Source organism: Trichoderma evansii (genome assembly GCF_050947405.1).
Source record: "Trichoderma evansii strain SZMC 28006 chromosome Unknown GGI43scaffold_7, whole genome shotgun sequence".
In the NCBI taxonomy this organism is placed as follows: Eukaryota; Fungi; Ascomycota; class Sordariomycetes; order Hypocreales; family Hypocreaceae; genus Trichoderma; species Trichoderma evansii.
The window spans coordinates 968748-984003 of NW_028145199.1; the positions used below are offsets into that span (position 1 = coordinate 968748).

Genomic DNA, 15256 nt, shown 5'->3' on the forward strand with positions numbered 1-15256 from the left:
GCTTATTGGGCCTGGTCGAGCTATACGCGCACCTCCGTAGAAACTGCCATGGTGTCGCATCTCTGGCCCCCCCAAATGCCCAGGGTCATTCGAGTTCGCCCCAGAATTGGCGATGGTCCTCGTTTGAGAGGCTCATTTTGGCTTCCTTTTCCATTTTCTCTCTTTTTCTTTCCCAACTCACGCTTTTCTCTTGCTGCGCTGGAGATTTACCGCGTACATTTGGAGTTTGTGAGGAGTTGATGGACCTTCGCTATGGTTTAATTTTGTTCTTGTGCTGATACCTTTTTCTTCGTTTCTTCCCTCCCCCTTTTTGCTGCCTTTTCGTAGCCCATTGACTGGGTGTTCGCTTCTCTTTTCGACCGTTTAATTCAACTACCATCTGGTGCCGCTGTCATGGCCGGCTCCATCAGCGCCCCGGCTTTGGTCGCGACTTTCGTTTTGTGCGTGGCCCTACTCGTATTCGACCGCAGAAGGATGGAGATATATAGGTGTATATAAAAGCGAGGAAACAATTTTGTGCTAACATGTAGAACTCGTAAAACTTGCAGTGGTCTTGTTGTTCTAGCCGCATCGGCGGCCATATTTTTCTTTGTCAAAGCCAATAGATCGCCTCTACTCCGAGACGAACTGAGGCTGGCCCTCGTGTTTTTCCTGGCGACCTCGACACTCTGGGGAATCATCGAATTCGCTGCGACTCTCGTCCCCAGCAATGCTACCTCAGCATGCCAGGTCGCCATTTCATTCGCTACTGTTTTCGACCAACTCGCTCGTTTCTCGGTTGAACAGTTTTTGCTATGGGGGGTCAACGGTGGCATGAAGGTCTCCAAGCTGGGGCTTGTTTTGCAGGGCGGTCTTTTCCTCAGATTCATCATCGGCGCCATTTTTGTTGGAGTTCAGCGACCTCAGTTCGATCCCGTTTGCGTTGCTACCAACTTGATCCTCCCCATCGGCATCGTTGTTATGGTTGTTGATGTCGCTATGGTTATGATTCTGGGGACCAAGGCTTTCCTTGCAAAGAGCAGCAACACTATTAGGCCGGAGCTGTCTCGGACCAACACCTTGATCCTCGTTACCGTTGGACTGGGCATCTGGACTACCGTGAGTGCTTTTGATGCTGAAGGGTAATCGAAATGCTGACACAGCTATAGTTGAGCACGCCTCTCTTCCTAGGACTCAGCTCTACTGGCATGCCTGTCCGAACAATATTGCCTGCTATTGGCCTATTAATTCTAATCGGTATGTCTTGACGGCTACATCTTGAAAAATTAATGCTCATCATAGGTAGCAATCGTCGCCCTTACTGCAAAGAGTTTTGTGCCTCCGCCATCGACGTCTGATCTGAAGATTCAGAAGACCGTATCATTCGAATCCACCATTGAGCTGCCAACCCGCAACCTTGAAACCCGAGAGTTCCCCTCGCAGACAGCAATGGCAAGAATCAACGGCGCCCTACCTCTCATTAGCCACCCACCTTTCGGACAAGCCTCTCAAGGCATCGGTGGACTTCCTGTTGAGGGCGAGCTGTTCCCCCCCATGCGAGCTCAGACTGCGCCTGTCAGCGCGTACAGCAGGAAGAAGATGACGGATAGGGCTTACAAGGGAGGCAAGATTGTCATTTCGAAACCAATTGTGAAGATGGATGCGGAAACCAGCAACTTCGACAACATCCCGACCATCGACCTGGCCACCGCAGCGATGAAGGAGAAGGAGCGCCGTGAGCTGATGCTTCAGAATCCTTTCGTCAATGTTGATTTAGGACTTGGCAAAGCCCCATCTCCCACAGAAATCACGCGCAAGTTGTCTGCAGCGAAACGAAAGCAGGTTCCCGAATCTGCAGCCTCCAGCCGAAATCTCCTTACCGTCGACGAGCCCGCATTCGCCATGACGTCTGCTGTGCAGCTCTCTCCTGGTCCTGAATCGGCTCGCAGACGTTCCCCTCGCCACCAGGCTGACCGCTCCGCGCCATCACCGCCAATTATTTCACCAAAGGAGGAAGCACGAACGCCGAAGTCAGCTCCTCTTCAAAGTGTGCCAACAGCGCTGGTACCACCGCCGCCTCCTATGCCATCATTGCAGACAAGGCTCGAGCAGGATAGAGCCATGCCCGGAGCCGCTGTCTCTCACTTCAGTGTCAGCACCATGGATCCCATGACAGCACGAATTGCGTCGACAATGATGTTTAGTCCTGAGGGTCCAAAGTCTGCAAAGGTAGCGGCCCCTCGACCCCCGCCGCCTCCTCCAGCACCTGCAGTACCTTCAGCACCTGCTGATCAGTTTTGGGACCCCCGCTCAGCATCGTTGCCTCGAAGCAATTCTGTCAAGAACAATATCCGACCATCTCGACAACGCCCTCCATCACTGCCCGCGGAAGAAGAGAAGCCGGATACGAAGACTCCTCTTCAGCGAAGGGCAACCGTAGGACTGCCGAGCAACCCAAGGGCTAGAGCAACCAGGGTATTCGGTGGGGAGCGAGGCACCATGCACGAGCGTCAGATCATGTTCATGAATAGTGAGGAGGATACTGTCCCTATCTTGGCCGCCGCAAAAATGGAAGCAGAGGAAGAGAGTGAGTCTCCAACCCGAAAATCGATAATCCACCGACCAAGGCCGATTCCACGCAAGTCTACGGCATCAGCTTCTGAACTCTTGGGACTCTCTATCGAACCTGCTCAAGATGATTTTACGCTCCTCCCAATCCCAACACCAAACATGCCTTTGATCTCTCCCGTGAGTGTGAAAAGCCTATCGCAGAGTACTTACGGAGCAACTTCAACTTCGCCTGGATCTCTCACCAGAGTCAAGACGGTTCGAAGAACGTCGGTTGTTCCTGATTTGCCCGTTGTTCCTGTAGAGTACCAGGGCCAACAGTCGAAAATTTCCGAAGACCCTTTCACCGAAGAGACGAATACAAACGTATGGACGGTTGTGCCAAACGAAGGATTGGCTCGGATGCCTAGTACAGATAAGAAAACACGCGTGCTCGTCTCAAAGTTCAGCGTGGACACTGCGTTGACTGCTCAAGAACAATCGCCCTACCAGAGCCGTATGTCTGTAAACACTCAGTCATCTTACGAGGAGACGATTGGCCGCAACTCTACGGTTGTCTTTTCTTCAGATCCCAAAAATGCTAGAGTTTCAACGCTGCTCAATTCCTTCAGCGAGCGTCCCTCACGTCACGAGAGTTTTGACTCTGAGCTATCTCTGATGTTGAGGATGGCACCGGTGCCGCCCAAAAGTGTTCCAGGAGAAAGACGGTTGGCTGCTCAAGAGCAGGACGAAGCGGAAGATGTCCCCTTCATTATCGATATACCCACGCCTGAATCACCAAAGTCACTGAATAGCGATGCCCAGCTGACTGTCGACCAATTGCCATCATGGCACCACCGTGTTGGCGAGGAGCTGCCTTCATTTTCGTCTCAGCTGAAGATTAGGAGATCACGCAAGCTCATGGTGCCAAAGCCCTTGGCCTTGTACCGACCAGCCAATGTCACCGTTATTATCGAAGCTGAGCCGTCGCCCGAAGAGCCAGCTCAAGAAGCCCTCGACAAGATCCACGAGCAGCTCAAGCAGCTTGATCTTGAGAATGGCGATTCCCGCGCCACTATTAGCGAGAAGCAGCGACAGGCTATCCTGGCCAATCTGGAGTCTGAAATGGGCGCGCAAGAGGACCAATGGCAGACGCTTAGAGTCGACTATGCCCAAGGTTCACCTTCTACAATTGCCTCCGCGTCGCAGATCAACTCATTGCGCAGCAGCGTTGATATTAGCAAGTTTGAGATTATGCCCATCACTAAGCTCAACGCAAGCGCTGGTGATTTGCTCGTAGCACTCAAGGAGAATGCTGAAAAACGCCTGTCAACTTCTTCCGATCAGCTCTCCAAGGAGGAGACACTCGAATCTGGGGATGAGAAGCTTAACCGCCGATCTCTGTCAGCTTCAGGTAAAATGAACCTACTCTCCGTGAACACCCGAACATTGTCACAGATTGGTAGCCCTACTCCTCCAGATACTGACGAGTCAGGCGCGGAGAGCGACAATGATAGCATGGTGGAAGGCCTCGGCACCGCCAAGGACGGGTCTACGGCGTTGATGCCCAGAGCCACAAGCTTTTTGGGTCTGGATGACGTTTTGAACAGCTCGTCTGAGGATGTCCAAAGCAAGCCAGATACTCCCATCGATTTTGAAGATGTCTCATTGATAACCCCCAAGGCTCAACCTGCACCTATTGTTGCACAGCCCGAAGAGCTCACGGTTGCCAATGTTGCGATTGCTGAAGCTGAAACCATCAAGTTCAGCTTGGCAGACCTGGAGGAGGAGCCCTCACCCTCACCTGCATCCGCAGCAGCTCCAGCGCCAGCACCCGTTCCCGCGCCCGCACCACGACCACGACAGGTCATTCGACGACCTCCCCGCCAGAACAAGCGCATCTCTACGCTCCCAGATATCGTCGAGAACCCAGAGCCTCTTGTCGGAAAGTCAGGAAACCTTGGCATCTTCCAGTTCCCCTGGGGCGAGAAGTCAGACAACGCCAGGATCCCTCCTCGCATGGTTGGCATTTCCGGCACCATGACCAGCGGTCGTGCCCAGATGAACTTGATCCAAGAGAAACAGCTCCCCCCAGCCCCTCAGACTTTCCTGGATGACGATGGATTTGATAATGGCTTGGACGATTACGAAAGCGAGGATTATGACGATGGCTTTGACGAGGCTACTCTCTGGGAGATTGCCAGCTTGCTTGAGAGCGACCTGGACACCTCCCGAGATGACCTCTTCATGGTTGGCGAGGAGGACTGGGAGGACCAAGCAGACCAAGCACCTGCTGAGGATGAGCTGTCCCCTGCTTCATCCCCAGTTCTAGAAGTTTCCGAGAGTGTGAAGGAAGAAGTATATGATTTCATCCCTGTTACGCTGGCATCATCTGAAAGCTCTTCTGACATTTCTTTACAAGTCCCGACTCTCTGGACAGCCGATTTGAAGGACTCTCGAATGGGATTGGGCTTGCCGCAGCCAAGTGAGGGAGAATGGCAATCGTACTTTGCCGTAGCTCCTAGACAAGCCCGTACCGTTCGCCGAGTGGCTGATGAGCCTACTCAGCTGTCTAGCGTTTCCCTGTGGACAGCTACCGCGACTTATGCCTCGATGTACACATCGGGAGTCTGGCGTGCCCCCGAGACCAAGGTTGCTAAGCCTGCCTCGAAGGCCGTCAACCTGGTGTGGTCGTCGTCGAACTCTACAAAGATCTCTGGCCTGGGCCTGCCTCAGCCAATTGATAAGCTCTGGGTCGCATACATCCCGGAAGCAACCCGCGCCGCTCGCAAGACTACCCAGATGCTACCGCCTGCAGTGATTGCTTCAACATCACTGTGGTCACTCAAGAGAACCTCCAAGCCTAGTGCTTCGACTGGTGTATGGACTCCTGCGAACAAGGTTGAGGCTGAACAGCTGACTGTCGCTGCCCCTACCGCTGCCGCTTCAGTATGGACGCCGCTCTCTCGCGCTCGTGTTGCGACTGTGGGACTCCCACAGCCGGAACTCAGCCTATGGAACCTGTACATCTCACCTTTGACGCGCTCTACTCCCAAGGCGGCACGGATGCTCCCTCCTGCAGTAATTGAGACAACTTCTCTGTGGAAGCAGAGCCCAGCTGTCAAGCGCAGCGTGTCCAACGGTGTATGGAGTCCAGTGGAAAAGGTCGAGACTGAGGTGTTGACAATCGTTGCTACTGCTTCACTGTGGTCGTCTCTCTCTCGCGCTCGTGCTACCGTGGGACTGCCTCAGCCAGAGCCAAGTGTCTGGAACTCATATATCCCTGTGGCCGCACGTCTTGCTCCCAAGGCAGCACGCATGATTCGTCCTGCAGTAATTGAGACCAAATCTCTGTGGAAGTTGAGCTCAGTTAAGTCTACCGTGTCTCAGGGTGTATGGGCTCCGGCTCCCAAGGAGGAGGAGGAGACCATCAGCCTTGAGGTATCTCCTCTTGAGGTATCTCCTATTGTTTCCTCACTGTGGTCGCCAATTTCTGCTCCTCGCGTTTACCCATGGAGCCTTCCTCAGCCAGATATCCAGGTTTGGAATGCATACATCCCTACTGATAGCCGCGCAGCTCGCCGTGCTCCTCGACCCCAGCAGCAGCCGCAGGAGGCCATTCAGAGCACTTCAATGTGGTCTGTTGAGCCCCCAAGGACCATTGAGATGTTCTCTAGTGCAAAGCTGTGGAGCTTGAAGATGACGACCCTGCTCTGGGCTCCAGCTGGACCCAAGAGTGCCGGTGTTGGTCTTCCCCAGCCGAAGGGTTGGAACACTGACATTGTTATGTCAAACCGCTCAACTCATCGGTCGATCAACGTGTCCGAATCTGAGAACATCACAAGCACATCTCTGTGGCAGCCTCTTCCCACTGCTGTCCCCTACTCAGGAGGCGTTTGGGCACCAAAGTCCCTGGTTGTGAAGGCATCTAACCAGCCTCATGCCAAGACCTCTCTGAAGGTGGTAAAGGCCCTATGGTCTTCATCACCTGCAAAGATGCCCTCAGTCGGGCTGCCACAGCCAGACGCCCAGGTCTGGGACATGTATCTCCTTCTCCCAGCACGCGACTATCGCAAAGCATACCTGCCCAGACCCAGCATGATCACCAGCACGTCTTTGTGGGCGCCTGCACCCAGCGTCGAGCCATACTCTGGCGGAGTGTGGAAGGCCAAGTCAATGCCACTGGCAGCCAAGCCGTCTCCCGTTGAGCCTGCTTTGGTAGTGGTGAACGATTTACTATGGTCTTCATCACCCGCAAAGGCGGCTTCATTCGGCCTGCCTCAGCCAGAATTCTGGCGTGCTTACCTCGTCCCAGCCGGCCGCGCCCAGCGATTTACGCATATCTCCAAGGCTGCTGTTACTATTACGAGCACATCTCTGTGGGCCCCTACCCTGAGCACTGAAGCTCCATTGACTGGAGTTTGGCAGCCAAAGTCGAAGCCCGTCAACGTTGTGGTAAAGAAGTCTACTCGCGCTCCTATTAAGGCAAAGGCTGGTTCATCACTATGGACTCAATTCCCCGCCACAAAGCCGTCCGTTGGCCTGCCCCAGCCAATCTCTGAGATCTGGAACTCGTACATCTCGCCCTTGACCAGCGCTACTTCTACCTCTCGCAGAGTTTTCGTTACGGAGACTGCTTCGATCGAAAGCCAGGCTCTGTGGTCCGTTCCGTCTAATACTGAGGCCTCTGCCGGTTACCTCTGGTGCCCGAAACAGACACCAGCTGAGACCAAGCGCCCGCTCGCACAAAACGTGGTTCGTGCTGTGACGGTTTCTAGCTCGCCTGTTACTGTTACTGCTACTGCTACACCCACCTCTGTAGCTGAAAGCCCAGTCTCTTCCGAGGCACGCACAGCTGATGTTCGTAAATCCATGCCAGTCTTAATGACGCGTGAGCAGTGGAATTCCGCATTCAAGAGAATCTCTCAAGACGTGAAGAGAGACGATTCTGCCCTGAACCAATGGGCTCTCCCATCATTGCGATCAAACAATGCCACCAGGCTGAACCGTTCCCAGTCGGTCAAGAGCCGCCCAGTCTTCGATCCTTCCGTCATGGCCCTCATCTCCGAATACCCTTCCACCACCTCCTCCACTCCTTCATCGTCATCACGCAAGGGCCTCGGGCGATCTAAGAGCATCTCGGCGCTGCCGTCCAGCCGCAGAACGCTAAGCCGCAGCAACAGCAACAAAGTGACCTTCGCTCTCCCCAGCGTGGAGCCTCAGCCAGCCGCCTTCCTCTGGACTAAGCCCGCTTCGGCGTCCAAGAAATCCTCTGATAAGGCTTCCATGTGGCAGCAGCCCCCCCGCCGCGCTGACGTGCAGCTGCCCTCATTCAGCGTCCTCCTCCCCAGTCCGCGACGAACCGCTGGAAGGAAGACGGATATTACGATCCCCACTAGTTTCAGGCCCGGACAGGGTTTGTGGAGGGGCGAGCAAATAAGATTGTGAGATTTTGGGGACCTAAGGAGCAGGGATTTTGGAGTCAGTCCTAATGCGGTGCTATCAATCGAGATGACAGGAGCAATGATTCCTTAATGATGTGTATAGAGAGAGAGAAAAGGAGGGGGAAAGATATTACTGCTTGTAGATAGTGTGTAAGAAGAGGATGTTTATGTTGTGATGAAGAGGGGATATACCCTTATGATTGGATAATTAGTTTGGTGTATTGGAAAGTGGAAGTTTTTTATTTTCTTTTATTCGTTGGGGGATGGTATTGGAAGCATGGAGGATGTTGGTAATATGGCAGAGTAGTTAGTTGGAAGTATATATTTAAAAAGCAAGTCAATATAACACAGGTATCAGCATCTATCAGTATCCGAGACCAACCAAACCTATCAAACGTATCCCAAAGATAGAGAGAGATAAAAAAAAGGGAATAAGAAATGTCCCAAGTCCGGTAGAAAAAAGTAAAAGTATATACTAGAAGTCACCAAACACATCAAACAAACATATACATTTCACTCGCATCAAAGCTTCACGCAAATGAACGAGACACAAAAAACAAAACCTTCATGTATCAAGTCATTGTCATGTCATGGCCATTCAGAGCTCTCTATCCATGCATCTCGTTAAGCTAAAAAGTATTGAGGGAGGAAAAGGGGTGAGAAGGAAAAAAAAGAAAATAGAAAAGCATCGCCAAATACGCAAAGTTTTGTCAAAAACGCGCCGACGCTTTGCAAAGTTTCAAACACCATACCAATGCTTCGTTTGCCGACCACTGTGTATATCCTGTGTATTCCAATCCGAATGTCCGTCCCTGTTATTTTTTCTGTTTTTATCACTTAGAGCTCCTTTGGCCTTTTTTTTTTTGTCTTTTTTATAATATATAAGTTGAACGTTGAGGTAAATATTGTTGTCTCGCGAGCAAATCTGCTGCGGATGATATCCTCTTTTCATGAATGGAATGAGCCTCTGCATCGGCTTGCCCTATTCCCTTTGTTTCGGAGCTCGTTAGAGTCATTAGAATTTTTTTAGGAGGGTAGAAAGAGGAGACAAGAGATGATGACCCTTTGGGTTAATCCTGCCTCACCTCTCTCTACTCTAAAAGTTCATTTTCTTTTCGTAGCAAGTCGGCTCCGTCGTATAGGACATTGCCGACAATTCATACTAAAAGGTCATGAGAGACAAAAGAAAACCGCATCACGTCCCCTTAACAGCTGTGAAGCCGTTATATTGCCCTACATGCTGTCCAAAGAACAGGCGGGCGGTATGTCTAGAGTGTCCCTAATCGGACTATTATGTACGCGATGAGTTTTCGTATATTTCCGTTTCATTTGAATTCGTAGAATCGGATATCCGAATATCCGCGTTGAGGGTTGAAAAGCGTGAGCAAATGCAATCGGGCTGCCTTATAACTGCTGATAATTCCAAAGCGAAGCTGAATCGTACAGCAAACCAAATGAACTGGTGGGTAGACATCGTTAATCGCTGGGAGAGAGTCGTCGAAATATGATAAATGTGCATTATCATGGAGTATTAATCGAATAAATGTGTAAACCCGAAACCGTCGCTATGCAAACAGAATAAAAACACACAAGATCATTATTTCTGTACAGAGTTTCCCATGAACCTGTACGGTGGAAGATTAAGAGACCTGAGAGCGCAGACTGTTAAAAATCCGCACCCGGACAGCGATGCTTAGCTGGCAATCATGGTCTGTAAGCGTCTGGTCATTGGCGATGAAGATGATGATGAGGAAGAAGATTTTGGTGATGGTGAATCAAGTAAATCGGACAGATTGCCACGATGCCGAATGGTTCGACGAGACTGACTTGATCCTGGATCATCGAACATCCGTGTGAAAGCAGGACTGGAATCGGTTTGACGTTCGCGCCTTGGAGTACCCGCAGGGCTTTGCGTTATTTGCTCAGCCCGGCGAATAACATCTGACAAGGAATCTCGAAGCTCCCCAGCTCTCTTCACCAACACTCTTAGACTGTTCGTATCGAAAGTCATCTTGTTGTCTGGACGAGACTGGGACTCCTGGTCGGAGATGGAACGGCTCATGGCCTCCATTACTGAGCGAGCACCTTTGGCTGCCTCTTCCTGTCTATCAACACGTAATTCGGGTGTTCGAGAGCGACTGGACTGATTGGATGGCGGGTTATCATCAGCCAAAGGCCAATTGCCACCAAAGATGTCATCGTCGGGAGAGAAAACAGATCGTCGTTTCGGAGAATGGCGCTCACGAACTACAGCCGTCTTTGACATGGGCTCCTTGATATCGAAAGCCATGTCTAACTTGCTGAAAGAGAGATCGTCGAAGTCTTCCTCTGAAAATCCATCATTGTTATCGAATTCTTCCACGGCATCCGAAAAGTTGGCGTCGTTGTCCTCATCAATAGAATCCTCCTCATCGGGTGAAGCCAGTGCAATGACACCCTCAGCCTCTTTCCACAAAGTCTTCTGTGGGCCGTCGAGCATCTCCATATCGCGCCCGTGGCGGCACAGTCGCTTGAGGTCGTTGACGAGCAGAGACAGTTCACGGATCTGCCCCGAATGCGCCTTTACACTGGGCTGCGATGCACGGATAGATTCGGGCACCGCAAACAGACTATTGTCAGCTTTATCACCAAAGTCATTGGCGCTGCCACCAAACTCAAAGTCTTCGTCCCAATCCTCGCTCACTGTCTTCGAGCTCAGTCCCCAGGTACCATACTTGGCACCAGTAGATGACTTGCCCTCGTCCAAGGCGTGCGAGAGAGGAACACTTTGGCTCCGAATGTGCGTTGGTATAGGACTGCGAATGACAGGGCGCCCGCCTCTAGCATCAAGCTCCTGCTTTTCGTAAGATGTCTTGGGTCGCAGCGGAACGCCGCCTGGACTGCTTTTATCATGAGAAGTTTCACTCCACTCAAACAAGTTATTCAGAGGCCGATCATCTGGATCCATATCAGAGACTTGGTCAAGGCTTATATTCGCCAGCGCCATCCTAACGTTCGGATTGATGCCGCGAGAGTTGAGCGAGCTGCCTTTGGAGGGAGGAGACAGGGGATTGAAATGTGCGTCGTCATCGACGTTCCAGTCTTCATCAAAATCGTCGTCTAATGAAATGCGACCAAATTCTTTTGTGTAAACCGAAACACCATTTTGAGACGACTCTGAACTGATGCGAGGCAGGGTAAGAATGTGGCGGCTAGAGTACCTTAGTCTGGTTCCGCCAGATTCCCCGATGGGCATCATCGTACTTTCGTCTTCTTCCATAATATTTGTGTCGCCGTCCCAGTGATGGCCCAGTATCTCCTGTATCGAGAGGCGCTTGGTCTTACCATTATTTCCTGCGGTGCTCGGGGGGGAGTCGTCATAAATAGAGTCCAAGGGCGTCTCCACAGCCCTTGTACGACTGGAAGCTGCGGTGCGAAGTGAGTCGAACACAGTGTCACTCTTATAGTCGGCGTCGTCCTCATCGGCCGATATGAAGCCGCGAGCGTCACCTTCAAACCCTTCGGTGGCAGAGAAACTCTCATGTAATGGAGAAGCTCTGAGTTGCGACATGGCAGCGGAGCTGGTCGAGCTCCCGGAGGGCTGGTGCGGCCGTGCTGAATGAGAGGCCGCCCCGCTAGGCGATCCCAAGCGTGGTCCGTCGATTTGAAAATTCGATTTACGAGGGGCGGGGAGAAGTGGGGAGGAATGGCTTCTTTTATGCATTGTTAGCTGAGCTTTGGCTGCTGAATCCAGCGTCGGCCCCTGCCGTCCTAGAGGGCTGGGTGGGATTGCTGATTGCGCCGGCGCTTTCAAGTCGTGCTCCACGGCGGTTTGCGCGCCACTATTGCTTGGGGCTAACACGTGCCGCCTGTCCACACCATCATCCGGTTCAGTCTCCCGTTTTGGCTGTCGAAGGCTCCCCGATGTTCTCGAGAGCCAGTTGACAACTGGAGGGAATGGCATTGAATGAGGTCGCATCGCTTTTCTTTTAGTCACATTCTCGGGGGAAGTCGATCGATCGTCCACGTGAACAGCTGTCTCATCTCGGGCTTGGCGGATCTCATCTCGTCGATCCACGGGGGATGGCGCAATTAGAGGCGCTGAGGCAGGCGACACCATCCTGGGCGTAACAAGATGTACCCTTTGACGATCATAGCCGCCAGGAGAGATGCGCCTTGCTGAGACAGTGCGACCACGGGGGACACCCTCTCCCAGACGGCCTGAAATACCACCACCGCCTATGTTGCTGGTGCGCGAGTGGAAGAAGGATATCCACTTCGTCCTTCGAGTTCCTCGAGATTGCGCAGACAGCGCTGCTGTTAAGAGGCTTTCGTGCTGCTTTGAAGACTGATCAAAAGAAAACGCCGGTGACGGCAGATTTGTCAAATCAGCGCCCTGGCGGAAATGATGCTGCAGGGTGGCGGATCTTTGGTGGCTTGTCGCTGGTCGTCGCAGGATAGATAAATGCGATTTTGGTCGGGGGTGTGAGGGTGTAGGAGGAGCGTCGGTTGATGTAGATGCAACTGATGGAGAGCGTTTCACAAGCTTGTTTGGCGAGAGAGGGTTGGCGGCAGTGTTTGGCCTTGAAAGAATCGGAGCTGATGAAGTATACGACTGAGAAATCGAGGGCGATTCTGGCCCGATGCTGGATTTTGACTTTACACTTCCCTGTCGCGACAACGGAGGGCGGCGGATCGAGAGCCTCCTAATCCAAGATCCGCTCGAGGAGGTGGAATCTCTAGGTCCCTCTGGCGTCGGCGATGCTGAACTCTCACGCTGCCTCAGCATCGACCGTCTATCAGGGATTGGGATTGGCCTGGGTGATGTGGCGGGTTGATGCGACGGCCTCTGGTATCGCGACAACGGAGGTCTCGACACTGTGATTGGGCTAGCCACGGCACTCTGCGGCGGATACTCGACTTCTATTGACGGCGCATCCAGACTGGCTTCGTATCGTAGGGGAGATGAGATGGCCGAAGGGGCCGTAACCGGCAGATCGCGATCGAATGAGATTTCCTTCCTGAGCTGGCTGAGTCGCTTCTTGTTAGGCGGAGGAAGCTCTTCGGGCTGACCAAACACCAAGCCGTTTGCCGCTGCAGCAATGGCAGTGCCGGTCCCAATAAGCTATACAGTAAATACACGGTCAGACAAAGATCAAAGGCTGCGCAAAGGGACGATTCTGCTAATGCTCCTGCGTTTGTCCAAGCCAAATATCTCCATCTCCCACGATTTCCCCATTCCAGCATTGGGTTGTGCAGTGGCTGCCTGGTTGGACATCTGCATCATGGTTGGGCTCGGGTGTGGCGAGTGCCGTCTGGAAAGGTCAACAAACTTACACTGGGAACCGTCTGCATGGTTACTGGCGGCTAAGCGACCACTGCGAGCGTTGCGCTCGAGTTGAACAGACGAGCCGGCAGAGCTGAGCAGAGTCGAGCAGCAGGAGCATCGTCAAATTCAATGGACAGCCGCGCGGGCGCTGTTGAAGAGAGAGAGAGAGAGAGAGAGAGTCTCTCACCCGGGGTGGAGCGGAAGGGAGTCTGTTTTGGCCGTATGAAACGTCGCTGTGGCTGGAACCGACTTGTCGACGCGCTGCAAGCAATAAAAAAAGAGAAAAAGCCGACCTGATTTGCTTGGACGCAGAGCCCACAGCCCAGGGGGGGCATAAGAGGGTAGATATCAGGCGCGAACAAGAGGGAGAGGGAGGGGAGAAGGGAGAAGGGGAGTGGGAGAAAACGAAATGAGAAGATCTCGAAAACGAGACGAAGGGGACAGGAAATGAGGAAGCTATTTCCTGCGTATGGTCCCTGCTTCTCGAGGCCAGAGCCGCAGAGCTGCAGGTGAGCAGCGCAGCGCAGCGCAGCGCAGCGCAGCGGGTGACACAAGACGGAACTGTAAACAGCACCAGACCAGGCCTGCCACATACCGCATTCCGGCACCCGCACCATTGCCTAGGCCATTGGAGAGGGCCAATTTTAGCGGCTCGATCATGGATCATTAGTGGGCGGAGCCTGCTGATGGGCGCCTCCGGGCCCTGGAGCTGTAGGGAGCACGGAGCTGGGGCCTGGTGGCCGAAACACGCCAGCTGGACCCCCGCTGAAACGGGCTGGTGGTGGCGCTGGAAGGTCTCCCGTTTTGTACGGGGGGGCCCTGAGAAAAGGAATGACGGCGGCGCTTGTCAGAGCGTCGATGCTTGTTTGTGCCCGCCAGGCGTAGCACCGCTACTCTATTCTGGTGCGAGCTCCGTTTTTGACTGCAAAAAGTCTTACGCCATCCCGTCTGCTGCTAATGCTGATGCTCATGTCAATTACGAAGTTAATTACTACTATTATACCCCAAAACGGTAGCAAAGCCACTTCGGGCTACACCGAGCAGACACATTGGGAGCCACGAAAACTATAGATGGCTTAAGGAACAAGGGGCAGCTGCGTTTTCAAATTATCGTGCTGTAACATCAAAAATAAGCGCTCACTTCAATCATGTTGGTCCCGCGTGTGCCTTGCAACAGGTACTCTGCTACAACTGACTGCTGCCCGTCGACAACAACAATAACAACAGCCACCAATGTTTTGTTTACTTGCGGGTCTCATGCTGTGGCCGCTGGGGCGTTTTGGGCATCGGCACATCAAGCACAAGAATGTCGCATCCCGGCTGTGGGGGCGGGTCTAATGCGCCTGTCCATGTACAGTATATACGGAGCTTTATTTCTCTTGTGCCTGTGCTGCTAGTGTCTGGTGTGTCTGTTCCATGCCTATCGTCCGGCTCTATCGCAGTCCACCTCAAACCCACCACGGCCAACACTGGGGCTTGCGCTTTCGCCCTCTGGTCTTTTTTCGGGCTTCAAACTGAGCGGTCCTGAACCTTCGAGTGCTACACTTGTCAATAGTCCACCGTAGCATCGCATACTCGGGCCAGAAGGTTCGATATTATTTCTATTTAGGTCGCCGAAGTCCTGCATGGCCAAACTCTATACCTGCACTAGGTCATGCTCTGCGTCCGCTTTAGGCCTGCCGCTGCCGCTGGTGCTGGTGTAAGCATCAATTTCAGCAGCTCACAGTAAGACGGCGGCGGCCAAAAAGAGCGGTGCAACCTGTCGAATCACACATTTAGTCAAAGTAAATCTCTTTCCCTGCCTTTGCTTCCGTGTTACCCTCTTGAAATTAACGACAACAACCTCGGACACGAAGCTCGAGGCCAGCGGGAATAGAGGGGTGTCATGGTGCCTGAACTTGCGTATAAACCCGTCACGAGTCCGTCGCTTGCATGTTTTTGAGTTTTGTTCCAATCTCTAGTGGTGTAGTTGATACTG

At 52.7% G+C, this 15256-nt stretch overlaps 2 protein-coding genes across 2 annotated transcripts; one reads left to right on the plus strand and one right to left on the minus strand.

Annotated features, from left to right (window-relative positions):
- Nucleotides 1–169: 169 nt before the first annotated feature.
- Nucleotides 170–8267, plus strand: GGI43DRAFT_349818 (uncharacterized protein). Its single transcript, XM_083202248.1, has 4 exons — nt 170–440; nt 549–1098; nt 1149–1236; nt 1286–8267. Exons 1-4 carry the CDS (start codon nt 394–396, stop codon nt 7972–7974), a joined length of 7374 nt encoding a protein of 2457 aa, XP_083061763.1. The 5' UTR covers nt 170–393; the 3' UTR covers nt 7975–8267.
- A 1396-nt stretch (nt 8268–9663) lies between these two features.
- On the minus strand, nt 9664–13895 carry GGI43DRAFT_422280 (uncharacterized protein; the record flags this gene model as incomplete). Its single annotated transcript, XM_083208078.1, has 5 exons — nt 9664–11375; nt 11409–13074; nt 13287–13309; nt 13358–13426; nt 13874–13895. The coding sequence occupies 5 exons, from the start codon at nt 13893–13895 to the stop codon at nt 9664–9666; spliced, it is 3492 nt and encodes a 1163-aa protein (XP_083061764.1).
- Between the last annotated feature and the right edge of the window lie 1361 nt (nt 13896–15256).